This window comes from Pocillopora verrucosa, chromosome 10, assembly GCF_036669915.1.
Source record: "Pocillopora verrucosa isolate sample1 chromosome 10, ASM3666991v2, whole genome shotgun sequence".
In the NCBI taxonomy this organism is placed as follows: Eukaryota; Metazoa; Cnidaria; class Anthozoa; order Scleractinia; family Pocilloporidae; genus Pocillopora; species Pocillopora verrucosa.
The window spans coordinates 7890924-7918307 of NC_089321.1; the positions used below are offsets into that span (position 1 = coordinate 7890924).

The 27384-nt window shown below is 38.0% G+C and overlaps 1 protein-coding gene across 9 annotated transcripts in view; it reads left to right on the forward strand.

Annotated features, from left to right (window-relative positions):
• Positions 1 to 317: 317 nt before the first annotated feature.
• The window catches only part of LOC131791737 (uncharacterized), a 30374-nt gene continuing 3307 nt past the window's right edge, over positions 318 to 27384 (forward strand). For 2 of the 9 annotated variants that reach the window (XR_010718962.1, XM_066173314.1), the window contains exons 1-25: positions 9816 to 10023; positions 10235 to 10352; positions 11865 to 11928; positions 12575 to 12777; positions 12915 to 13047; positions 13489 to 13641; positions 14111 to 14241; positions 15246 to 15311; positions 15403 to 15457; positions 16473 to 16502; positions 17037 to 17169; positions 17708 to 17792; positions 18323 to 18382; positions 19549 to 19609; positions 20532 to 20654; positions 21014 to 21248; positions 21717 to 21964; positions 22244 to 22428; positions 22924 to 23076; positions 23506 to 23664; positions 24189 to 24363; positions 25789 to 25901; positions 26635 to 26837; positions 26970 to 27010; positions 27165 to 27261. Coding sequence is in view for 8 of the 9 variants with exons in the window: in XM_066173314.1 (XP_066029411.1) it covers positions 10242 to 10352; positions 11865 to 11928; positions 12575 to 12777; positions 12915 to 13047; positions 13489 to 13641; positions 14111 to 14241; positions 15246 to 15311; positions 15403 to 15457; positions 16473 to 16502; positions 17037 to 17169; positions 17708 to 17792; positions 18323 to 18382; positions 19549 to 19609; positions 20532 to 20654; positions 21014 to 21248; positions 21717 to 21964; positions 22244 to 22428; positions 22924 to 23076; positions 23506 to 23664; positions 24189 to 24363; positions 25789 to 25901; positions 26635 to 26837; positions 26970 to 27010; positions 27165 to 27261 (3017 nt within the window). In the remaining variant the exon portion in view is untranslated. Of the gene's footprint in view, positions 443 to 5216; positions 5380 to 8506; positions 8577 to 9815; positions 10157 to 10234; positions 10353 to 11864; positions 11929 to 12574; positions 12778 to 12914; positions 13048 to 13488; positions 13642 to 14110; positions 14242 to 15245; positions 15312 to 15402; positions 15458 to 16472; positions 16503 to 17036; positions 17170 to 17707; positions 17793 to 18322; positions 18383 to 19548; positions 19610 to 20531; positions 20655 to 21013; positions 21249 to 21716; positions 21965 to 22243; positions 22429 to 22923; positions 23077 to 23505; positions 23665 to 24188; positions 24364 to 25788; positions 25902 to 26634; positions 26838 to 26969; positions 27011 to 27164; positions 27262 to 27384 lie in introns of those variants that run through there. The other 7 variants (XM_066173318.1, XM_066173321.1, XM_066173320.1 and 4 more) reach the window with 7 other exon arrangements.

The window sequence follows — 27384 nt, forward strand, 5'->3', positions numbered from 1 at the left end:
TGGCGTGTGTAGTTTAAGCATCTTGATTGCGAATGCATCGGAAAATTACTTATCATTGTGTACTTTCATTGCAAAAATATATTAAAAAACAAATATCAGTATTTAAAAACATTTTTTAATTTTGAAATTCTTGAGCGATATTCTCCTGAGGACTTTTTTTATCTTGCTCTTTGCCCATAAACTTTTAGGTTTTGTAAATATCCTCTTGTCTGCTCCTTGTTCTCACCTGTCTTTGGGTGTCATAAGATGTTCATTTCCGTTATAATAACTATTACGGCGTAAGAGTCTGACAGATACTTGTCCTCGCTATGTCATAGGCGATTTCCCAAACTGATAAATCCAAAGACTCCGCCAGTACTGACGCAAATATACATTTGCGAAGAGGAGAGAAACTTTTTCGAGTCGAACAGTGAAGGACGAAAAGCAAGTTTTACCCTCTTTGGTAAGTTGCCTAATTGCTGTAGCATTATATGTTTTTTAACTCAGGAAAACTAAACCGGCGCTATCAGAATTGAAAACTGGATATCTAGCGTCTTCTAATAGCTGTGTGCGCACAATTGAAAGTTATCTGGCTGCGTCTAATGTGGAAACCGAAATTTCTTGAATCAACTCAGCTCAATTCGAGCCGTCAGAAAATTCTACATCGAAATTTATGAAACTGAGTTATGCGTGTTTTTGTTGCTGTGCCAACTACTTTCGTTTATCTTATTTTTCAGTCGTTCCGCATTGTCGCGAAGTGACATTTATTTATTATTCATCCTTAGAAGTTGTCTCTCTTGCTTTGTATTTGTATGCGATTCATAAAACGGGTAATGTCTTGATCTGAAACACCGAAGCAACGTACTGTAGATGACAACCGTAGTTTAATGTTAAATTCCCAACACAGAATTTTTCCTCTTTAATTATTTTATGTATGGTAACATTTAACCTTAATCGAGCTCAGGTTTTTCAATTCTGTTGTGGATTGCATGCAGTACGGTATCCACAAAAGAAGTTGGTGGTCCATTTTGAATTAATGCTTCATTTCCCAGTAAGCTGGTAAAATTAATTATTCGAGATTGTCAAAGCTAAGTGAACTTCTGAAATCAGATGAGTCATGGCAATGACAGGAATTACGCACATGAGGGTAGTTACGCAGAAACTTGACATCAAGGCGGAAAAAAGCGCATGTACACCATAGGAACTAATACAAACCATGACTCATATGATGGCTTCTGTTGCCATGGACACCATGACAACCGCTATAAACTAAATCAATCACATATTTCGTAATATAATAACTCATGGGAGGACTTTTCTTGCATTACTGTTCGAAAAAAATAATTAGTTTTTATTGAAACGCATCGTTCTTTCCTTAGACCAAACAATGATTAGAAGTAACTAAAATGCAATCATGCCATTTTTGGCACTTAAAGATGATAACGGAAGTTATTTGCTGGTTTGATGTCTATCGATGTTATGACTTCCTCTGTTGAATAAACAAAGTCTACTCAAAAGGGAAAAAAAATGTCTCGAAATTGTCATCCGTGTTCGTTTAAAATAAAAAAAAACCTTATTTAGAAGGTGTATGGTTGAGGTCTTTTAGGTGAATTGTTGAACAATTTTTAATCAAAATGGTGTCTACCACTTTCACCGACACAGAGGTGAATACCGTAATTATTTTATTGTACAGATGCCAAAAATAAGTTTATTTCCGTCAATATCCCGTAAGATGGTTGGAAATTAAACTCTTGATTCGCGATGTTGTCTCTTTGGCAGCTCGGAAGTAAATAGTAATCGCTAATCACTTACGAAATAGCCAATCAGCGCGCGCGAAAAGCTCTATTAACACATGGGATATACACTAACAAGTGTTAATCATTTCCAGTGCATAAAAAAATCTCTGAAGAAAGATAAAATAATGGGAGATCTCGAATGAAAATAATGGCAAAAAACTAGTTCTATTTAACACTTGAGGTTGTACTTGAACTGACACACAAATCTTGAAGGCTGGCATGATGCCCAAGCCTGTTGTTGTATTCACTTTTCCGCCCTGAAAACTGCTAATGATTAATTTTTTATTAAATAAATTAAGGGAGGTAAATTTCTAAAGAAACTGTGGTGCTTCGTCGGTGTGAGAGTATTACAGGGTAATTTTGCTTTCTCAGCTGAGATGATAACGTCCATTGGCCACCGTAAAGAGTTTAAAAGCTGACGTTTCGAGTGTTAGCCCTTCAGTTTTTAGTTGTTTGGTTCTTTTTAAAGGTACACAGGCATCCGGCAATCACTTGAAATCCATACGTTTACTGTTATCCTCAAAAATAATACCTCAATTTAATTTTCGATAGGACAAGTAGTACTTTTTTAAGAGACCAGTTATTTTTGATTACCTGTGGGGTGGGGAAGGAGAGGATTTTGGGAAGATTACTTGGTTTTCGGTGGGAACAGAGGAAACTTTAAGATGTCAGTCGTCGCCAACAGAGTATGAAGGGGGGGGGGGGAGGGGAGGGGGGCTATAGAGAATTGATTGCCAGTCCACTGCCAATGAATGGAAGACAAAACAAGAGTACAGAGCCTAATGGGGGGATCACGTGACTTTTATTGTGACACAACCAAATTCCTTTAAACCCCACCCCCTCCTCCCCCCCCTCCTCATTCTCAAGGCGGTAAACAAGGACCACTCCCTCAGGGGTTTCACATATAACCATGTCTTTTTTTTTTCAAATGTGCCGCTAACATGCAAATTATTACATGATACCTGAGAGGAATGTTCACAAAACTTTCCAGACGACATTCAGGATGAGAACCATGCAACGATCATAATATACCCAGTTAACGGCGAAGTTTTCAAAAAATTTGGTAAGTAGTTTTTTTTAAAATTCAATATCGAAACCAAAGCTTTTCGCCGTCTCATTTAGTTCCAAATAGGTTACGCCACTTACATAGATGACTCAAGTTCCTTTCTGTTAGTTTTTTCAAAACCCTTTACATAACAACCTTCGAGCGGACCAAGTAAAGAAAGTTGCATTTCATTTCGCTGTTCTGTATTTCTCATCCATTTTCACTGGCATTTTGTCGCAAATCAAAAAACCTAAAGAATTAATTCATACAAGTTTTTTTCATAATCAAAGACAAGAGGTAAACCCCTCACATCGATTGTTATTAAAGAGTATTCGCTAAATTGTATCTGTTCGGCTCAGGAACTCCGCTATCATGCATCAACAATGAAATTACACAGACCTTCAGAAAGCAATAAGTTTTGTAGACATTTTTAAATTGCAGCTTGAACGGCTCGTAAATTAATACTCCAAATTTGAATTGAATTTGCACAGGGTGACTGTAATGAAATAAGATATGGAATATAGATGAAGTACAAAGTGAGACTTGAAATGTTCCTAGCGAATCTTCAAGGTAAACATTCCTACCTTTGACATCAAATGGCGCGGCAAGACTCAATAAGTTCTTAAGAACAAAATAAGATTATTTTTTAATCCAGCTGGCTCGTGTCCGGCTTTCTTGAAATCATGTTTGAATAGTTTTGGTGGACTTTTGACATGTTTAACCACTAACTTGACAATACGAATTGAATGAAGATATCACAGTAAAATAATTATTTTCACATGAATCGGTTGCTTGGTTACAACGAGATAATAATCTACCCAGCCTCAGGATCGAGGAGCGGGTTAAAACGGGATACGGACCGAATCTTCTGCTTTCCCAGGCTGGTGTTAACAAATGACTTTGCAACATCAAATTTTTTCATGACTTCCGAGCTCGAAAGAGTAGATTTTTCAGCCTTTCTACCACTGTTAACAAGATCCATCGTTTGTCAATGTCAACTATCAATTTTGCATGCCATATTCTGACATATTTATCTAACTCTAAGGAAAACATTTTGGAAGAAGGACACGTACTTGTAAATCAGTTCCATATCGTTCTTTGAAATTGGTCTGCTAATTCTGATGACAGAAGAAGAAACGTATAATTTCGATTGACGAGATCAGTTTAGCGCGTTTAAAGTACTTTACATAGGGTCTCTTTCTTCTCTTCTCTTCTCTATCCTGTTCTCTGTGCATTTTCTAAGGTGCTGACAACGAGAATTTTGTCTATCAATCAAGAGCTTCTTTAGCAGGTTTAGCTGGTGATCATTTCATTTATTCGCGCGACCTTAATGCGTGATTTGAAAGTGATAAAGTACGTAACGATAAATTAGATGCCAGTTATTCTTCGGGGTCAAAGCGCCGATAGAAAGAGGCCAAGATTGGTCTGAGGTTATTAACAAAACTCATCCTTTACGGCTTCTACACTATCACTCTTCAGTTACTACGCCCTATTTTCTTTACTTTTACAGCGCTTATCATAATTTTTTTCGGAACCCTTAAAAGAAAAAATGAGTTTCCCACAACTGCTTCCCAAAATTAATAGTCAGACATTTTAATCAACGGGATGTCTCAAAGATGGCTCCGTAGATCAGTTGTAACTAGCGCCTGACTGCAATGTAGGATGAGGGGAATAAATTCATTTGCAGGAAGTACCGTTGGATTTTTCAATTGCTTTTTTCTGATTTTCAATACTTTGATTGCAATTACCCTATTAGGCTTTTATCTTTAACGCCAGTCTTTAAGGTAATGCTTAGATCCAACACAAGCAGTGCGCCTAGACATCAACTACGTCGTATCAATTTGCCCCTAAACGACAAGTTCGCGAGGGTTCCTATGATCTCCTATTTTGCCCTCGGTTTTTACTGCAGTTATAAATGTTTTAAGTACGAGATTATTCTGTTCCTAAAATATAAACCATTTCTTTATCTTCTAAGGGAAAATTGCCAAAATTTTCACTTCATTGAGACTAAGTACATTCATAACGAAAAAAGGAGACGGTCTTCTCCTTAACGAAATCCGAGCTCTATTTTTCCTTAACAAGTTCTTCGAACAGAACTGTGAAACCTCAATGACGGTACAACTTCTGGAGAAGATTCACCTTGTGTAAGAACCGAGAAAATAATTAATGTTAAACTTCCATAAAGGCGACATATTTTTTGTTCCTCTCTTTGAAAGCTTTGTCACCGTAATATTTAGCAAAGGTCAACATTCAATAGGCTTCACAATTGATGTTTACCGATCGCTAGGATAAGAATACACTGTGCAAACTAAACTGCACGCACTAAAGTTCTTCTTGTCAAAACACGAACAAGAAGATCATGTAACAACAAGGACGCATAGAGTCGTAAAGAAAGATGTTCCTTCAACTTGACACAAGTTGGAGAGAAAGAAATTCTCCATAATATAAGATGCTGAACCTCAGACCTTCGGATTGTGCGCTCCAACGCATTTTATAGCAACTTACAGTGTATTTCTTCGTCACTCTTTTGTTGCGAACACAGTAAGTGTTGAGAAAGTGGTAGGTACATTTTCACATTATTGGTCAATTTGAAAATAGGACTTGTCCCTTTAAACATGAAAATCGAATTTTTGACCTTGCTTTGACAATTCTTGAGATTAACTTTTAAGTGGTTTCCTTGCCCTGACTGTTCAAGGACAGACGGTGCTTAATTGTTAGTGCCTTGGACTTTGGATTGTAATATTCGAGTTTTGAGCCTTGTTTGGTCATTGAGTACGTTTTTCGATTTCGCTCTTTCAGACAGGACACTTATCTCTTATAGTATCGCTCTTCAATCTGGGTTAAGTTGTGCGAAGAACGGATAACGCTATCCAACGGATAAAATCACCTTCCAGCGACTAAGCGTTAAGAAAACCTACTGCGCTATCCATCGCATATAATAGAGATTCATCCAGTGGGGCCTGGGATTATAAATGAATCCCGGTAAACTTTCAGGGAAACCTGCGAAATACTGGAGTTAGTGGGGTTACCTACACGTATATGTATGATGGACTATCAATCCGTCTATAATCATATCGCTTTGTGCTAAAAAAAATAAGATGAATTGCGGCAGCTTTGCAAAATCTTTTTCGTATCTAGACAAAATTTCCTTTTTTTACTCGCTGGTAAACATTTTTGATGGCTCCATCGGGTTCTAGCCTTTCCCGAAAGCTTCTGAACAAAAGAAGCTTTGATGTTCGTTTTGCAGAAATGAAATGCAGCTAGTGATGTCTTAGTAGGAGCACTTCAAGTCAAAAAAACTCCTAAACCTTTAGAATGAACCTCTGGACTGGACCTCTGGACTGGATCTCTGGACTGGTCCTCTGGACTGGTCCTCTGGACTGGTCTTCTGGACTGGTTCTCTGGACTAGACTTCTTTCGCAAACTGATCACAACAGTTTGTGACAAATGCGATCCTTACCCCTAGCCTATTTCCACTGCAATACCTGAGGCTCAGAGCTCACCTTTTTTTTTCTTCTTCTTCTTCCATCATCCTAGTCTGAATCAAAAGAGTTTGACGGAATGAAACATTAATTAGCGATTGTACGTCAATCATTATTGATTGAACATTTTTAAATGCATGAATTTAAACATGACAGAGATAATTTTCAAGACTTATTCGGTACCTTGTTATCTATCGAAGCAAAAAGGTAAGTACAGTGCTATCAGAGGCGAATTAGCCGCTTTCTTGTAGCCAACTAGATTGATAAAATTTATGGATTAAAAATACGTGTGGGTAATTTAGTGTTGTCAACTGAGTTGAAAACGTGAATTAGCCACCGTAAAGAGTTTAGAGGCTAACACTGGAAAAATGCAAACTGTGATTAAATTTTATAGTGCACACCCGATGCTTGAAACATTAACGGCAGGTGGAACTGAAGCACCGAAGGCTAAGTGCATGAAATAGAACGAGACGTTTCAAACGAGTTCACGCAACTAACAAAGATTTTCTTACTTGACTTTGTGATCTATCGGACATATCAAGACTTGCATTAAAAGCCTGTTGCGCAGATAATAAAATATGAATTATTCACGCCTCCGTTAGAAAACCAATCATTATTTCTTTTTTCTAAATGGCAAAACTTTATTTTTATGAGAAATGCGTTAGTGTTTGATTAAATGTCAATAAAGAATAGATGCGACACGTAAATGAAGATAGTGCAGATTACAATTGCATCATATGGCGCCAATAATCCTACAGACAGTTAACAATTCATGACAATATATATGAAATTAAAGTTTGGGAAACAAGCCCAGGCGAGTGATAAGCTTAAGAAAAATGAAAGGTTCGTTTGGTAATAGTTTCTGGAGCCTTGATTACGGGTAAGTTATTCGCCGACAGTCTCTTGTAGTATCGAGTAGTCCTTAGAAGTACTTGCGAGTTGGCGAGCCCCGTGTTATATTTTGCGAGATTAGTGTCATATGTCATTTTTCCGATTAAGGATTTGCATTTCTGGCGATTTAATTCTGGCGATTAGCGCTTTAGAGGTATAGTGTTTCACTTCTCTAAACCTTGCTTAACAAATAAGTTTTCCTTATTTCCCAATATTTTATTTTCATCGTTTTTAGTGTTACTAAAAATTGTCTTGTCTTTTCTGTGTTCAAAAAGGGAATAAGTTTCTAAAGTAACTGTGGTGCTATGTCGGTGGAGGAGGATAACAACAAGATAATTTTGGCTTGTCAACCGAGTTGATAATGTAAATTGGCCACTGTAAAGAATTTCAAAGTTTACATTTCAAGCGTCAGCCCTTCGTCATTCGCTCTGACGAACGCTATGACGCTCAAAAAGTCAGCTTTGAAACTCTTTACGGTGGCCAGATTATAAACTACGTTGATAAAATCAAAATAATCTTATTTTCTGCTAACAGTTCATACCCATTAAAAGATCTCTACAATTCTGCACCAGAAAATCCTAAAAAGCACATAGAAAAATCAATAGAACTTTTACAAAAGTTCGAATACGCGAGCGCTAAAAAACGAATTTTAGTTTTATATCAAATCTGATAGTCAATACATGGGGTCTTTGTTTGAGTCCTGTGTCTCTAATTTGAAAATAAAAATAAGATCCTATAAGCCCTGCTAAAGAGCGATGGGTCGATCATTTATTTCAAACACCCATACTTTCCGAAATAATTCCCCTTTTTAAATTTTTGATACACTCGAAGCGTCTGAGGGAAGTGAAGCAGAGAGCGGAACGCGCTTATTGCATGTTTACTATAGCTGAAGTTGTTGCCTCTTCGATCATACTATTAATTAAAATCCTCCAATCGCATTCGCTTGATATCTAAAGATGATTTGGAGGTTAAAATGACATGAATATACTAAATTACAAAATAAAACGGCATTCCTTACAACAAGTGATTATTTAATTCAAAGAATTTATTTTAAAAAATCAGCGTTGAAGCCGTAATTTCCTGGAGAAAAATATGTGATTTGCTAAAACGTCAAGAGGAAGTCACTTTCTGCTCGGTCATTTGCTTTAGAAGGCGTTTTGTTTCAGGATCCGGTAAAAAAAGCATTTTCTTTACTACAATTTTAAAAGTATTGAACACCAAGCGTGGGTTTATTCTATGACGTAGCAGATATGTCAATCACAACACTCAAATATTTTCTGAAAAGGGTCGGATATCTTAAAAATATGATACAGATGTAAGGGAGCGAACGGACTTTACTTGGTTAGCAAACACCACGTTTTAACGGGCGAAAATTTTAAATAGGTAAGCTCCGGTATATCTTTGGGATATTTATTGAGCGTATGGCAGTAGTGCTGACACACTTTGTTTAAGTTGAGATTTACAGTGTCTTTAGTAGCTATTATGACCACCAAAGTTACCAGTTCTATAAATCGGTTTTAATTGTTGTTTCTTCTACAGTAGAGTAGCGACAGCAAATTCGAAATAGGGTATTTAGAGGCTTTCAGCGCAAGGCTAATATGTGGATGGGACTAAAAGGTCGCCCACTGATATTCTTGACATAAATATTTTAGTTAATATTACCAGAGTGTTCCGCTCGTCTGCTTAAACAAAGATTCACATATGCGAATCATTGTTTAATCAGACAACCACATATGTAAAAAGCAGCATTGAGACGAATCTTAGAGAGGTCAGCGTAGCAAAATGGTTATAAAGCATTTCTAGACTTACTTTTCATTACACTGTGCAAGATAAACTGCCAAAATATTTTCCAGACAGCCATACATTCGACAAAGTATTTACAATTGCTAAAAAAAAAGCGTCACTCAAATGGATATATTCAACTTGTCATCTCTCGCGCAATTAGGAAATCAGACGACAGAATTTTCGTTCAACGTATGAAGAACTTTTTCATGTTTACATTTGCAAAGATATACTCTTCTTAAAATCAGTCTTTGAGTGTGAGCTAGAAGGGAATCTTTTCCTTTAGTGACGTTAGCTGGTGTTTTATTTTTTTTTTTTTTAAGTAGCCTATTAAATAGAAGCTACGAAGCATCTACAAGCTGTCAGGCAGCTTTGCTGAACAATTTTATTCGATGTTAAACCACTGTCGCCGCCGTTAATAGCAACTTTTTTCGAACAATATTTTAATATTGCAAAGCATGTGAAAGTAATATCATTGATGACATTGATATTCTTATTTTGTTACACTTCTTCAAACTCACCGCAGAAAACCTTAGATTAGATTTGGTGTTAAACTTTAACAGGTATGTATTTCTCTCCTTTTTCAAGGAAAAATTACTGATTGTGTTGGTCGGCACGAAGATTGCTCGTTTCCGCGATGGGCTGAGTTCACAGTTTTTTTTTTTTTTTTTTTTTTTTCTTTTTTTTTTTTGCGGTCGAGAGCGTGTGTGGGGGGGGAAGGGGGGCTGGGGGGGGGGGCTGGGAGGCTGTTAAGAGGCACGAAAATTCCTGCGACTCAGTGGAACATAGCATTCCTTTTAAATTAGGGTCAATTTTCAATTTGCAGTTTATTTTTGTACTGATAAGAGCGTGACTCGCATGTTAATGATTATTACAACAGAACAAAATAACCTTCGCATGTAATATCTCACTATCAATAAGACGACAAAAGATTGAAGAACTTTCAGAGGTGAACGTGAATTTGCAGATTTTGTGACGCATTTGTGGGTTACCAAGTCAAGTCGAAGCTCAATATTACCGGATACTTTTATTATTCATCACTTCTCAGGTATAAGAGTACTTGAAAACAAGTCAAAGAAATGTTATTCATTGACGGTAGGATAGCAAGCTCTTGTAAGATTAATATATATTACGGCTGAGAGTGTTAATTTAACGCATGGTCGAAACGCTCGAGCTCTTGGGTAAATAATGTTAAAACTACGTCAAAAATCTCACGCTTTTGTTTCGTAACAATCTTATTCTGTTTTTGTCTCATACAGGGAAGCCATGACAGCCGTAAATAGCGTGATCCTGTTGCTCTTTACCGCCCATTGGTATAACTTTGGTTCTTGCGAAAGCTTAGGAATAGCGGAATGCTGCAAGAGCTGTGTTGCAAAGGTAAGGAACTGTTTCCGCACTTATTGCAACATTGTTACGACAAGTGTGGTCATTCCTGAATTGTGAACGTCCATGATGTTCAAAATTCTGCATATTGCATATGCATAGAACATAGAAATATTTCCGAGAGCAAGTTGAATATTTAATCAATCGGCATTCTTGTTAGCAAGCGATCAAAGTGTGTAATCTCAGGGTAAAATTTTCCGCATAGTCCCATACTATTGCTAAACAAATCTGTTTTCGCAATGGCAATGTATTGTTTTTGTCACTGTTTTCTCTACTCAATAACTAAATGCATAATGTAGGATGAGACTGCGGAAATTTTACCGATCTCAGTTACAATCTTGATGTTTGATGTTTCCATAACGCTGATCGACTTGGCGGACGTTAAGAGTAATTAACTATAGTTTTTTAGAGCGACAGGAATTAGTGACTTTGATCACGTTCGACTGAAACGTGACCCAGGATTTAGAGCAAGAGGAAACGTAATAAAAAATCGATATCTTTAGTGGAAACGTTACATACAACTGTTATCGATTTTAAGTCAGAGCTTTGAGAATTTATGAGCAATACCAAGTGACAAAAAAGTCGGTTCGGACTGATATTCCGTAATTGTGACTCATGAATAGACACATCAACAAAACAAACAGAACATGCCTTTCAAAACTATAAGACAGTTTTATTCCCGGGTTCATTTGCTACTTCTGGTTCTCGACAAAGGAAAGCTCAGCTTCCTTAAATTATCATTTCCTAGAAACTCTGACTGATCGGGAATTTGAGTTAATTAGAAAAGCATCTTAATCATGCCCAACAGCCGTGACATTAACATGAATTTCATATAGAAATTAGTAACAACAAAAGACGGGAATGAACGTACCTGGCTGCTCTGAATAATTTTGCTAAAATGTTTTTATTTCTTGGTTCTGGACACTATTGAAACAGAAATCGAAAATTGTCTTGAATGATGTTCATTTTTGTTTGAGTAAACAAGTGGGATAGAAGATGAAATGATAAATCATTTTCGCCTGTCCCGGAGATTGGTTATTTGAATTTTGTTGACATTTCCCTCAGTAACATTTGTTTGCAGAGACTACGGTCACGCTCACAAAAATTCATGTGATGATCAATTACGGGCCGGTATCATTCAATATCTGACTGCTTAGTTCCACGGTTGTATGCAAAAAAATTCATTTTTTACTCCCGGTTTTCAATTTTCCTCGTTACCTTCTTTAGGGTACCAAAATTTGTTGCCAAGTTAAAATACTTATTTCTTCATCTGTGTTTACGTATTTCAAATTGAAACCAATTTTAACTTACGGAGAAATTTCAAGGTACAACACAGTTCATATGGCATTAAACAGACACCATGATAGTGAAAGCGTCAAGGCATGTCTGTTTTTGGAAAACAGGTGTTATTGCAAAAATGTTGCCACTTGCAAGAATTTTAGGCCATAATTTGAGCTCTTAAGAAAAACGAAGTTAAATCACGTTTTTAAAATTCTTTCTTTTAAGATTTCAGACAAGCAACTTTGCAGTGCAACGTGTACCCAGTTGATTCCGGTAAATTCTTCCCAGGGTAAGTATGAATGATGATTTTATTTTTCTTCGATATTTTTAATGTCAGATGTCACTGACGGAAACCAAGTAGTACCGCAGTAGACGTCCAAATAAAACTTAACAAGATGTAAATGTTGACCTTCCCTACAAGCAATGCAAATAAAAAAGAAAAAACAGAAGCATCATCGACGAATGCCCAGCTTCCGGAAACGTTTCAAATTTATTTTTATTAAGTTGGTAATTTTTTTTGTAAGAAAGATGTCTAACATTTGTCTGAATATTGAACAAAACAGAAATGTAGTCACGAAAGGTTTTGAAAATCTGGCGAAATCCGCTTCACTAACCCTTTAATTCCCAAGATCTGATCGTTAATTCTCCTGTCTAGCTGCAATACATCTCCCTCTAAATTAGCTATAAGAATTTCGTTTAGATCAAGATAACAACTTCTGCCTGATTGGTTTGCATATTTTCATCACCTGTTTGCTGGATAAGGAATGGATGTTTTTGGGAGAAGTTACAAGTTGATCACAGCCAGGAGTTAAAGGGTTTGCAAATGCCATGCAGAGAAATTGATAGCAATCGAGCTACACCATACATTAGGTCGTAAACGATAATCGTCCTGCATACCTCTAAAACGTTTTTTTTTTCACCGTACTCTTTTGAAGCAAGCAACATCACAACAGTACCACCAGTTCCAGATGCTCCCATTTTGCTTTCGTCCGGTTATTTCACTTTCACACTGGACTGGAGAAGTAACAGTCACACCAAGTATAATGCCACACCTGTGGTATACGTCCTGGAGGTCACACGTCATACAAACATCACTGACCCATTTATTATTTTACCACACATACAGAAATATCATACGGTAAGTAGTTACGCATATTGGTCTTTAATAGAATAGATAAAGGTGATCATTTGAACTCGAGTGCGAGCACGTGTAAAGTTTTCATACCTTTAAATTTCTTTCGAAATCATGTTTATTAATCTTAAATTATCTTGCAGACGACGAACACCACTTTTACCATCCCAGAAGAATTTGTTACAAAAATAGCTAACTTCTCGTTCCGTTTAGCGGCAGTTTCATTCTGGGGAACATCAGATTTCTCGACTTCAAGTCCTCTGTACCAAACAAACAGTAGGTCGAAAATCTTAAATCCTAGTCGATACTTCAGATTCATAAAACCCTGAAAGCAAAAGGGAAAAGTTGGAGCGCACAAGAATGGATTGTACGTGACAAAAATGAAAGAGAAATATAGATCAATTATCATTGGTGGTTGATCAGTTTGGTTTGTTCATGTTTCCTAAACTTGTTAAAGCTTAGCTCAAGTGATTGCTTCTTTTCACAATAAGACTGACTAAGTATGGTAAAATCTATATCTTGAAAAGTTTGTAGGTAATAAAGGGATGCAGCAAAAAGAAAAACAAACAAACAAAAAAACAAAACAAAACAAAAAGTGTCGCCGGTTCAAAGGCTCTTGACTGAACACGTTGATGTAACAAATTAATAAATTACGTAGTGATTTATTTCTTGATGCACCATAAAACGAATTTTTGTTGCTGTCCATTGTCCACCCAGGCTCCTGTCCAAAACTGAAGAGATCTTCCCATGGAAATACCACTCAGTTTTATCCATGCAGGATGTTCAATGTTCGCCTTAACTTTACGGTGGTACCGATCCCATTTGAAAGACCAAAAGTGTTCACCTCTTTGTACTGGGAGTTCCCACGTGGTAAGTTCAAAAAAGTAACTAAAAAAATTATATACCGAGGGGCAAGTTTAATATTTCACGTTGACATTAGAGAAGGTTATATAGCTTAGAACATAACGTGTTGTATCAGATTATATTATAATGCATTACGTCTCGACATGATCATAAGAGACAAATAATGTTGGACTTGAGCTATGATTGCATTATGTCGTACCACGTACCACGTACCATTACTGTCTGTTTTTTGTGTGTGTTTTTTCTTCTTTTTATTATTATTTTTTTGAGGCGTTGTTCGTCCATTCCATGGATCAGTCAATTTCTCATTTTTATTAGCACTTAAGGTGTAAAGACCTGAGGCTCGTTTGACATCGACAAGGCGGTATGTATCATAGCTTGACCATTGTCACGCTATGTCACTTTAGGTCGCGCCAAGCCACACATTCACACTGTCATGATATATTGCATCACATCTCTTCTCACTTCTTTTCAGCCCTTCACGACCTTCTCGACTTGGAAAATGGAGAATTATTTGTTGAAGTTAGGTTATCACCTGTTCCTCGCCAGCATTGTTTTAAACATGGTGTTACAGAAGATTTCCACTACCCGATGCCTCAGGATCCGGTAATTTTACCCATCGCTGATCTAATGAATAGATTATAGATTGTCGTAGATGCATAGGAAACCCCCCCCCCCCCCCCCCCGCTAAATGAAGGATAGTAATATATATACATTTATATAATAAGCTTAGTTATGCACGCATTCTGATTAGTTCTCTCTTATGATCTATTGGAGGACGGACGTATAGATGACGTCATCATCAAAACTTTTTTAAATTCTTTATTACATAAAACAAGTAGATTCCAAGTTGCCATGCATCTGTTCAGTAATAGATCACAGAGGATGTCAAAATGTGGTAAGAACAAAAAAGTGGCACACGAGGCACAGCTGAGTGTGTCACTGATGTTCTTACCACATTTTGACGTCCTCTGTGATCTATTACTGAACAGATGCACGGCAACTTGGAATCTATTTGTTAAATGTTCATTAAACATGACGTAAATATAAAATAAATCAAGATCAAAGAGTATTGTCTCTTGCCCCACCTCCTCCTCTCTCCGTCCTTTTGACCATCACTCACCCTCTTAGAAAAGATTTCTCTCTTTCCCTTGCCTTCTGCGGCTATAAAAATGAAAAATGACAGCTAAAATTTTCACCACGAAAAAACTGAGCACTCGCTCGACAAAACAACGTTTGAATTATTCCCAGTACGAGAATGTACTACCGTTCTTTGAAGCATATATGGAATAATTAGTTAACTCTCATGAGTTTCATTATGGTGAGGGTCTTAAGGGGGTGATCGCTTTTTCGGCTAACGGTTAAAGTTTTGGCCTTTTAAAGCTTACGCTTAATTTCTTTCCATTGTTATCAAAAGAAACATCTTTTGCGGTTAACTCTTTTTATGCTTAGCTGCCAACGGTTTAACCCATTGAGACCCTCTATGGGTGGCTACTGTTGTACGGTTTTTGAAAGAATGGACCTTGTAAATCAAGAGCAGGAAGCATTGTTACCGATTCAAATTATGCAATGAAGCAATTAATGGGGAATTTTGATCTCTTCACCGGCAGGTTACAAATGACGTTTTCGTGTTACAGAACGAACAGTTTTATTTTGGATGTAGTTATGTTTTTAAGGTCAGTAATTTTGTTGAACACTTGTCTACAGTGAAACAAATGAGTGATACTAAGCCTTGCATGATATACATATTTTCTCCGTGGTTTGCAGATAACGACTTTCTCTCAAGATGGGTATTTAACGTCGGCAACTTTCGACATTCCAGGTATGCCTATCTTCAAGTTTTATTTTCATCGAAAAAACAACTCAAAATGAATCAACAAAGGTCAGAATTTTTTAAATTTACCAATGAATTTTGATTGAAGTCGACTGGTGTGGGATATTCTTTAGATCATGTCAGAAAAACTGTCTGAGCTCGTCCTCCTTCATTTTACCCATCTCTTACCTCCGTTCTCCTTTCTCAAGGGAACGGAGAAAAGCGCAAAGTCTCATATGCAGGTATTTGGTCCCACAGAGACTGGTACAAAAGAACTCTTTGTATCGTGTGGGGGAGTCAGAGGACTTTGGGGAGGGAATCACATGGTTTTCAGGGGGGTACGGAGGGGTGTAAGTCGTTGCCAACAAACTATAAAGGGGGAACTATAAAGAACTGACGGCTGATGAACGTTACCTTTGGTCTTATGGGTTGTTTACCGTTATTGGATGTTTATCCTGAAGGAAAGAGAATTTATTTGTATGCGCTCCCTGCCTCATATCAAACGACTTGCGTCAGTGTTACGAGACATTCGAAACCAAGGAATACCTAAAGCTATTTGGTATTTGCGCGCGCGCTTCTATCGGAGCAACTTTCGCCAAACAATACTAAGGACTAATCCCTTATGAGTTAAAGCGTGGTGTTAATTTTTCATTGCTGCGTAAGGAGCAAGTCATTATTCATCCCCTTGTAGGAGAGGGGTGTCAGAGGATTTTCGTTGTGTCACGATAACATGTACCTGATCCCCAATAAGGTTCCGTAATGTACTTATGATTCCCCCCCCTACCCCTCCCCCACTCATTGGCAGTTAATTAGCAGTCTATTTTTCTATCTCTTCCCCCCCCCTTTAAACTCCGTTAGCGTCAGCTGATCTCCCTCTTTTGCCACTAAAACCATGTGATCTCCCAAAATCCTCTCCTCCCGCTCCCTCAGACGATAAATTGTGACTGGTTAACGAAAACTGATTACTGATTAAACTTTATTTCAAATGTTTTGACTCAACATTCACGACTGCATTTCTTTACAGACTGTATTCATGGATTTTGTTTTTGTGAAAGTAAGTATTATCCAATATATCAAACTCCAGACGTTTAAAATGAAACAATAGCATACACAAATATCCATGACGCCCTACACCCTGTTATAATGTTAATAATAACAACAATAATAATAATAATAATAATAATAGTAATAATAATAACACTTCATTCTCTACCTTCATGTAATTACTTGTAACTTCTTCAATTATTTCAAACTTTGCCGGAGGCTCTGTCTGAAAAAGGTAACGAAAACAGCCAATCAGAGTGCAGCATAACGCTTCATAGGGTGAAGCGTTTCTAGCCGACCTCATAACCTGAAGAATATTCGTAGTATGCTGTCGAAATTTCACGATCAACCTCGAAAGTTTCATTATCATAATCTTTATTTTTGTATCATTATAGCACTCACCGCGAAAAAAAACTATCATTGTTACAAACTCTTTCCACGCTGGACAATGGCATTGATTCAGGATATTTTGAGGAACCAAAATTGCTTCAGTTTATCGAATGTTGTGTATTTTAAAAATTAATCAATGGTCTTGATTTACTAGATCCCCCCTCCAAATTTAAAGAATCAGATTACATTCGTGTCGACCAACTCGAGGACAAACTATACACAAACAGAACAACTGCTCATGTGACTTGGAGCACTGAAATCTGGGAAAAGAAACCTGCGTATTTTAAGTAAGTCGACTTTAGCGTACACTGTATTGAAAAATATATTTTTTCTCAGGTATGTTTCCTGAAATACATAAACAAGTGTAATAAGTGTGAACAAGTATGACAGCTCTGTAATTATCTGTAGTTATGTGGACAATGGTGTTCTTTAGATAACCAAACGTTGGCTATTTTAATGAGTTTGTTTCTCAGTGTTAAGGCAGGTAGGTAATCCGCAGAAATACGCCATGCACGTGCACCAATAAAAATTCAGAACAACTCATTTGATGCTCTCTTAGCTGATAAGTTTACAGTACATGCAAGAGAATGGAGATCTTTGAAATGAAGCTCGTTCGAAATATATTAGACTTTGAAAAAACAATTTACACAATGTTTCGATTTCGCCTTTAAATCGTTTCAATTGATTACACACAGGAGAAATCAAATACCGTCCCTAAACTTACAAAAGATTCCACCACTAATAGTAATTTAATACTGTGAATAATTGAGGACTGTTTCTTTCCTCTTTCTTTTTATTGACTACATGATTGCTTACTTCTTTAAGGGTTTTTTTGTTAGAATGTCTCCCACACTGCTCTCCAATAACAGGACATCATAGAGACATTGTCAATGCAAGCTTAAACGGAACGGTAAGATAAGCAACACCCAATTGCAAACAAAACCATTGTTTGATATATTACACATACACACTCATTTAAACTTTGGCGGAGGAGTCACTAAGTTATTTTATATTTCGTTCGAAATCCATGAACTTTTTTCTTTAATTTTTATTTTTCTTCGATTTTTCCCCTCCGTTTCAACGATTACAAACCGTTTTAATGATTATAACAAAGAGGGAAAACGTAGAAAGAAAAACATGTAACCAAGCTTATTAGACGCCCTTCTAGTGAAATTCCTTTTTCCCATAAATTAAAACAAAACAGTACTTGTATAAGAGAGGAAAAGGGGAATCATACTATAAACAGCAGACAGTAGATAGAATCAGGTCAAAGTAAGGCAGTAATTAATACTGAGAAATGCAACTCATGAAAAGCACGCTCTATATGATTTTGGTGCTGCAAGTGGCGTAATCATGTTGCTCGGATACAAAAGACATTGCAAAATGAGTTCTATGATTTAGGTGAGATCTATGATAGGTTTTATTGTCATTTTTCTTCAGAATAACACGTACAATTTCTCGTACTTCAACTTGACCAACGGCGTAGAATATCGTGCTCTTGTAAGTATTACCGTGACACTTTTGCGTCTCTATTTTTCTGCCTTGGAATGAAACCCTGGTGAGTGGGGAATCTGATGAGGGTTACTGAGTGGTACTTCATTATGATATGTAAGTTGGTTCTAAGGCCCGGTTCATACGTCGCACTTCTGCCGTGTCGAATTCAATTCAATTAAGTGCGGCAGAAATGCGACAGCTGATTCATACGTCGAATTTCTACCGAATTTAATTCTTTGAATTGATACTGCGGTGCAGGTCCGTCAGCGGAAAAATGTTACAAAGGTTACGTAACTAGACGTAACTATCTAATATGGCGGACGAAGATACTAAACGGAGGCTCTTTATTTTTCAAAAAGTTTTTGAAGGAAGGCGAAGGAGGAGGCTGACAATGCAACAGTATATGCTGCATCGTCTTCAGGAAAAGCTTAGACTAATAATTCAACTTTTGCTGTTGATTGTTCTCATTTTGTCTCATCAAAATGCAACACAAGTTTATCGATCCTGTCGGCGACGTGACAATCTCGCCATTGCGCTTTTCTACCTCGTCTCTTTTTATTCGGCGGGGCCAAATTTTCATTGTCAGACAAAGAAAAAGAGCTTTCTTCTTCTGAATCTGAAGTCTCTTCCCTTCGTGACGCCATCTTTTTATAGCTAGCCTCAGTCTACGCATGCTCAATACATTAACATAATGTATGAATTAAATTCGACACGGCAGAAATTCGACGTTTGAATCGGTGTCGCATTTCTGTCGGATAATGCGACAAGACTAGTCGAACGTGCGGCAGAAATGCGGCAGCCGATTCAGACGTCGAATTTCTGCCGAATTTAATTCGTTGAATTGAATTCGACACGGCAGAAATGCGACGTATGAACCGGGCCTAAGTTAACTTCTGTTGATAAAACCCTAATGAGTCAACACCAATCATTGGGGTCTAAATGGGCTCAACAGTTAGCCTTAAAAGATAGAAAAATTTAGCGGTTGAGCGTCAAATTGGAAAAATTTAATCGTGAGTCGTAAAAAAAGTTAACCGTAAACCTTTTCCTGTCGAAGAGAGCGAAAGAAAGTAACCGTCAGCCGTGAATTGGCCCAAAATTTTAGCCGTTAGCCCGTAAAAGCCATCATTTCATTGAGAACCTCAATTATATTTGTTTCTTTGTCCACTGTTTAGGTTTATGCATTTGACAGTAGTGGCTGCCGGTTCGAAACAGTAGCAGGGAAAAAATTCCGTGGTAAAGTTAAACGCTAAAATATCTTTGTATGTTTGCCTTCCTCCATAAGAAACCGGTCGATATTTAGTGCCTGGGATGGGGGGAGGTTGGGAGGTTGGAGGTTTTTGATTGTTTCGTGACAAAATGTCCCTGATTCCCCCCCACCCTCCCTTTAAGGGTTCTGTTATGTTCTTATGAACCCCCCCCCCCCTTAGTGGGGGGGGGCAGTCAATTTCCAAAAGTCGCCCTCTTCATACTCTGTTAGCAATGACTGATCCCCTTCGGTTCCTCCCGAAAACCATGTGATCCTCCCCCCAACTCAAATTCTTCAAACCACACCGCCACCACCACCCCCTCACACCACCATGCGATTACTAATGAACTCTTCCTGAGACCCAGCTATTTCTCTATACACCGTCTCTCTCCATCCTTTTTCTTTTTTCTTTCTAAGTAGTCTGCAATATCGACTCGACCAGCATACAGCTATAAACCTGATTCAGAAATGGCAAAATCTGTAGTGGGGGCCACAAGCGCCGAAAGATTACCTTTAACCTTTTGACTACCTTGAGTGACCAAGACAGAATTTCTCCTTAGAATATCAACACAGAATCAATCAGACTTTTGAGGAGAATTAAGAAGAAAATTCAATAAGGGGACTACAAGTTGATCTAATACCAAATTCTCCAAATTGAGATCATACGTATTTTATGGCAGACAGTAGGGAGAATTACCAATGAGATCTTGGGAGTTAAAGGGTTAGAAATGAGGTAATGTTCGCTATTGTATGGTTAGCCTGATAGCAGGCTCTCTGGCACTGCGGAGACGAGCTGGCAGATTTCTTGAAGCTTCGATCGCACGACAGCACAAATGAGAGCCTGAGGGTATAAACTACAAGCTAAGCGTGCAAATTCTTCTGAAATAAATATCTCGTCTTAACGTGCAGCTGTTATACCGACAATGGCTCCAACGACGGAGGCGACCACAAAGCCCACGACAAGCGCCACCCCCACGACAAGTGCCACTCCTACGACAAGCGCCACCCCCACGATTGAGAGTACAGAAGAAGGTAAGTCTTTACCATTTTGATTAAAGCATTTGAAGCACTGAGTTATGAAAGTGCCATAATAAATGCATCTTATAGATTAAATATGGACTCTTAAACTTGATTGAAAAACTACAGATTCAACTGTATTGCTGATCTCTGTTTGTAAACCCAGACCCCTAGTTACTCCTCACTCAGCTAAAAACTTGATCAAGCTTTCATGACGAACAGGATCAGCTCTGTTTACGTAGCGTCGATGTTTAAACTAAAAATATCCATGCCAACGTAAAACTTTTAGCCAATTACACCAAAAAAAGTTTCACTTCATAACTTTTGACAATGCGATGATTGGTTTTTTTTTTTCTAAATATTTCTCCGTACAGTCTCCACAACTGCAGCACAAAGAACGTCTCCAGGAACAGTAGCTGCCATCACGGTGCCTATCATCCTGTTAGCGGTGGTGGTATTATTACTTGCGATGTTTTGCTTCTACCGTAAAAATAAGAAACCCTTCAAGGAGCATATGGGACTACGACGCCTCGCGAGTCCCTCCGACGACAGAGTCAGTCCACGAAGGAAAGTTGGCGATGTTCCGTCAAGTCCGTATGATAACGGCAGGTGAAATAAAAGATACTTTTCAGCTCTTTTCATCTTAAAAATGAGAGAGCTTAGAATTGTTTTCATGGATGTTTGGATCGCTCTTCTATGGAAGGAGAAATGACTGGAGGCTGATAATGCCATTTAATTGTCAATCCTTCACTCCTATCAATGACCAACGCAGAATTCTTCAAGCGGAAAAGTGATAAAAATAACGAAAAACATCAATAAGGGAATAACCAGTTGATCAAATACCAAATTCTCCGCAGTAAATAAAAAGGATTGTTTGGCAGACAGTAAGGAGAATTACTAATAGGATCTTGGGAGTGAAAGGATTTAGTGGTCTTGCGTATATCACAACAGAATGAACGATTCGGATAACGGCTGGTAGATGCTTGTATTGAAGAAAAAAATATGACTGATCTTTATTTGTATGCTTAAATACATTTTTAATTAACTTAAAATGAGACCTCTGGATTATTATTTTAGTTTCGACCCTGTTGTCAACTTACCATCTAAGTCCGAAGGAGGACTGGAATTGAACCCAGCCTACGTGGAGCAGCGTATTCAAGAAGCGGTGGAGACTGGTGAGGCGGACGAGTTTGAGTTTGGTTTTCATCGGTTGGAGCTTAAACGTGTCCTTGGTAAAGGAGCCTTTGGAAAAGTTTTCCTAGCGGAAGCGTATGGCATTGGAGGAAGTGAAAACACAAGTGTGGTCGCCGTCAAAGTACTTAACGGTTAGTCAAAGTAGAACGGTTTTACTTATGATCAGTGAAAAATATAATATATTCAACTGAGAAACGATGCAATGTACTTATAATTTGACCAGAGCTGAGATTAAGTCCACGATCACTAAAATACCAGTGCATCATTACAATTGAGACCAAGCAAAACTCATGAAAACAAAAACAAAAGAAAGTCCTTTACTATTTCATACAAATTTCATAAATAAAACACCAACACTAATTTTGTTGTCTTCCTTTTTTTTACCTGCTTTTTTTTATCTCCTTCAACAGACAAAGCTAATGAAGATGAAGTGGAGGATTTTAAGATGGAAATCAATTTTATGAAGACGATTGGTCATCATGAAAACGTAGTAACCATGTTAGGATGCTGCACTCTTTACCCTCCTTTGTGTCTCGTGGTTGAATGTGTTCCACATGGGGATCTGCTACATTATTTGAGAGACCTCAGAAAAACGGTAACCAGAACTTAAATCAGCCATTTTCTTGAAACAAAAAGTACAGCAACGAGAAAAGAATATGTACTTTTTTGAGTCTTTTGTTGATCGACAATCAGCGAGATACAGGAGGTCTTTTGGCCATGTAATAAACCTCAATTGACCATCTCTTCTCGGTCAAGTTGGTTCATATTTATTGGTCTTGATATTCCCCTTTTGACGACTTTGACTCGCTAGGTTTCATGGGCTATACCGCAATATGCAACACACAGAAAATTCTCATTCCTTTATCAACCACGCCTGCTCGGTCAAGACGGATGGATATCGGCCTTGTGTTTTTTTCAGTTTCTTTTCACTTACCCCTGACTTTTAGAAGGCATGTGATTTCTAGTGAGAAAGAATAAAATGCCCCTTGACTAACCTACGACAGCTCACATTATTTACAACTGCAGCTGTTGCCGTCTTATTGTGAGATACTTCTTGGTTCTCTTTTGATAAGTTTATTCCAATTTTTAGTTCGAGCAACAGTATCGAAAGCTACAAGGAGATAATGGAAAAGGTCTCAAAAACGAAGAGAAACTAAGCACGTCACAAACTTCCCCGAACAGTTCAGAGTCCGCCGCAGGCAGCTACTCCCATCGTCCCCTGATACCTTCAGCTAGTGACACGGTAAGTCCTGGGCACCACTGTTTACTGTCAACTGCAAAACCCAGCAAGCTTTGATTTAATGTACTCGAACTAGTTCACCTGCTCAGATCCAAACGCCTCAAACATATCTCATGGCACTTACCACAGGAAATAAATTTTGTCGTTGTGCCTAAGCGCATGTGCTAATTGATGAATTAAAACATTTAACACGCCAACTTCCATTAAAAGCAATGATTGGATTTGTTCGTAGAATGCTGTAAAACAACATCCACCTGAAACCTGTGGTAAAGGATAGCAATGTTTTATGACCATAAAATGTTATTAATTTAAACTTTTCTTAACCTCATAGCAACACTTAACTTGAGACTGACAACTTACATATTTCTTCTGGACTGCGACATTTAAGTTTAAACTACGAGTAAATAAGCATTTTAATAATGTCGTTTCCAGGCCATTTCGGCTTTAGAGTTGGCAGCGTCCCAACTCGAGTTCAATCAAACATCACAGCCACAAGACAACCAACCATGTTCATCCAAGTCAAATATTCATCGTCCGCCTCTTAGACACTGCAAATCAGAGGGTAAACAACTCACAATCGCCAACTGGATCGTAAGAATAAGCCTGTTTTAAACTTCTCAAGTAGTTCTCATGAACTGCGTAGATAAATCATAAAAAATTAAACCCCATTAAATCATTTTATAAATAAACTACTGGTAAATGACTCCTCATCCCCCCTCCCCCCCCCTCGCGTTTTATTTGTCTGGTACAAATCTGAACACTTTAGTTCTTTTAGTAAACTTCTTAGCCCTAATATTGAGGTTCACCAGTATTCTCTTAATACCTCCTCATCTGAAAGGTCACAAATGTTTAATTTCAGTTACTGGATGTCTTATAATGTATTGTTATGGACACTCATGCACCATTTTAAACTTAAAATGATAATCAAATCACCAATAAATTGTTTTGATTGCCATACCTGCCTCCTCATTAACTCCTAAAACCAGCTGCATTAAAAAAGGTTTCGTTTTGCTAAATCTAAAACAAGTGTGGGTGAAAGAAATACGTTAATCAAGAAAAATGCAAAAAAAAATCATTCCTTTTTTTCCTTTCTCTTATGGAATATCTGCCTTCAGAAAAAGTCTCTTGACTCAAGCGAGAAGCCCGAGTTCAACAGATCAACAAGCTTGAAGAGCTTAAGAGCTCTGTCTGTTCTGAACACTGTCAGGAGGGCCTCAGAAATCCCTTCGGCACATTACGTAGCTAGAGGCCCTACAGATGCATCAAACAACACAGAAACAACAACAGTGGGTAGGGAAACAACTTTCTTGTTAATCTCAAAGATGTTGACCATTTTCATTCGGTATGATTAATTCCGCCACTTAAAATATTAAGACTTATACTAATTATTGAGAATTAGTACCTTGACCGTGTTTTTCCAAAGAACATCTACAAAGAAGAGTTCATCCGACGAAACACTCACCGACCTACTACTACCGAAGCTAACGACAACACAACTCCTACGACCACAGCAACTATACCATACATAAAGGGCACACCTGAGAGCATCTCGCGCATCCTACAACCCTTCAATATTCACGTCGCTCACAAACCCATTACTACACTACGTTAGTTACTGACTAACGTCAAAGACAAAGACGAACCGAGGAACAGACAGGGAGCAGTTCATAAGATCAATTGCTCCGACTGTCACGCCTCCTAAATTGATGAGACTGGCGGAAACTTCACAACTAGACTGACTGAACACAAACGAGCGACGAGGAAAGGCGATGTCAACAGTCACATTGCTGAACAACACCGACTTACGAACCACACTATTGATTGGGACTCTGTAAAACGCCTAACCTACAGCAACAACTACTTTCAACGACTGACTCTAGAAAGCTGGTTTACTGACTTAGAACAGACTCCCCTCAACAGGTGTCAACCACTACCGGCACCAAAAAACGACTCATCCACGACATTAACATTATAAACGAATCGAACAGAACGACCCAAAGTTACTCATGGATCGACCAACCTACGCCACTTGAGTCTAACAACCAATAACCTCGATCACGGCAAAACTGACCAATCAGTTTATACAAACCGGACTTAGAACATTCGAATGACAAAAACCATTCACTTGACTCTGATGATGACTTCCACTCAGGTTGTCGAAACGTCAGTCACCACTACCGAAAACAGTCCTTCTCAAGACTACATTCACCCGCACGATCAAACAATACTTTTACACTTCATGTATTACTTTCAATACAGTGCATACATTACTTACAATACGATCACCTACGCTATTAATAATATTAATATTAATAATAATAATAATAAAAGCTTATGATGCTTACAGTGCTGACACTTTAACCACTTACACTGCAATATCATAACTAATGCCACTTGCAATATAATTCGATTGCTTCTGCTACTTGCAACTTTTACACCTTTGACATCACGCATATTTGCATTATTGTATTATTTCAATCCTTGCTATGTTGAGGGGGAAATCGTAAATCAAGTCAGTGAACAATGTTCAATTTTCATTGCATTTGGAGTTTGGTTTGAAGTTCAGGAATATTGGAATTCTTATAAAAAACCTTGCGCGAATAAAGAGTGTCTCATGAGGAGCAAGAGCAGATCTAGTTTGCGCTTTTGAATGAAGGTCTGCGATATTGGCTATATTTGCCACTGAATTATTCGATCTTAATTGACATTTTTTAGCAATAGACTCTAAAGAAGCTTCTAGAGCTAAAGCTGCTTCTGCCATGAGTCTCGATGGTGCTTTGGACTCTGGTGATCTCCAGTCCTTCGCTTATCAGATTGCCAATGGAATGGTAAGTAGATTTATTTTTAATCTAAGTAGACACAGCGGTCGACTTCTGTGCATGCGCGAACGTTGTAATAACTCGGAAACATGCTTTCAGGCAGTCATGACGAATTTTCTTACAGGAGTTTCAAGTTATCACACAAGTCGGTTAGTCATAGTGTTCAGTTTAACCGTGTAACCTTTTTCGGTAAAGCTCAAAACAAATTGTTAAATCAACGGGATACCTGTAGTTTCATAAGCTCCGAGTTCGAAAAGTCTCGAGTTTCCCTTGACCTGCCTACTTTTGTTTCCTTTTCTGAATTTTTATGAGCTCGAGCATTTCAATTGTTTCACACATGACTTTCGTGACAGCCATCGTTTTTTTTTATGCTTTCCTATGAAAATTTGCGCGGCTAGCCAAACTTGAGCCCCTTGCGCGTATTTAACCGCTTTGTAGAGGTAATCACATGATTTCGAGTGCAATTTGGTATAAATCAGCACGAGTAAATTATGGATAAACATTTACATGAAAAAATGCATCACAGCAAGTCAAGATAAACAAAATTTTGACTGTACGCGCAATTTGTAATTTGCGCTCGTATTAGAACTTTGCACTCGTCTAACATTAAAAATAGCACCGGCTTTTAGCCAATCGGAATCGCGTAATCTTTTCATGCGTATTTTTAGGTATCTAAGTATTGCCTTCCAATGTAATCATCCCGCTGACCGAAGAACAATTTTGCTATCTTTTGTGATTGAAGGCGTATCTATCTGGAAGAGGAATAGTGCACCGAGATTTGGCAGCGAGAAATATTCTGGTTGGTGACGACAAAGTGCTAAAAATCTCTGACTTTGGTCTGTCAAGGGAAGGCATTTATGTGAAGAGAAGCACTGGTAAAATTCCTCTAAGGTGGCTGTCGATAGAAGCCATGCGCGACCGCATTTACTCCACTGAAAGCGATATGTAAGTAGCACAGAACATCAAATACGACTTTTTAGATTATTTCCAAGACCTTTGGCACCTGGTCTTACATATATTCCAAAATTTTTTCCTTCTCTGTCATCTTATGAATCATGATCTCCTTTTTTTATGCAGATGGGCATTCGGGATTGTACTGTGGGAAATTTGCACCCTGGGTAAGCTTTACTCTAAGATTGAGTTGTATTTGTGTCATAGTTGTGTCTTCCTGCTGGGATTTTGTGGAAGATGCTGTTGTACAATTTCCTGCGCATTATTGCAGACAGATAATCTCACTGACCCTTGTTCTATCTGTTTTGCATGTACTTTTAGGTGGTTTTCCATACCCAACGATAAACGACAGAGACCTTTTAGAGTTCCTCTTGGAGGGGGAGAGGATGGAGAAACCGACAAATTGCACAGATGAAATGTAAGATTCTTCTTTAGACATACCTGTTCTTCTGCCATCGCAACAAAATTGACCAGTGTTGAAATTTTAATCCATGTCACCGACAATAGTCCTGGGGTCTGGGGATCCAGGCCCCAGGCTCCT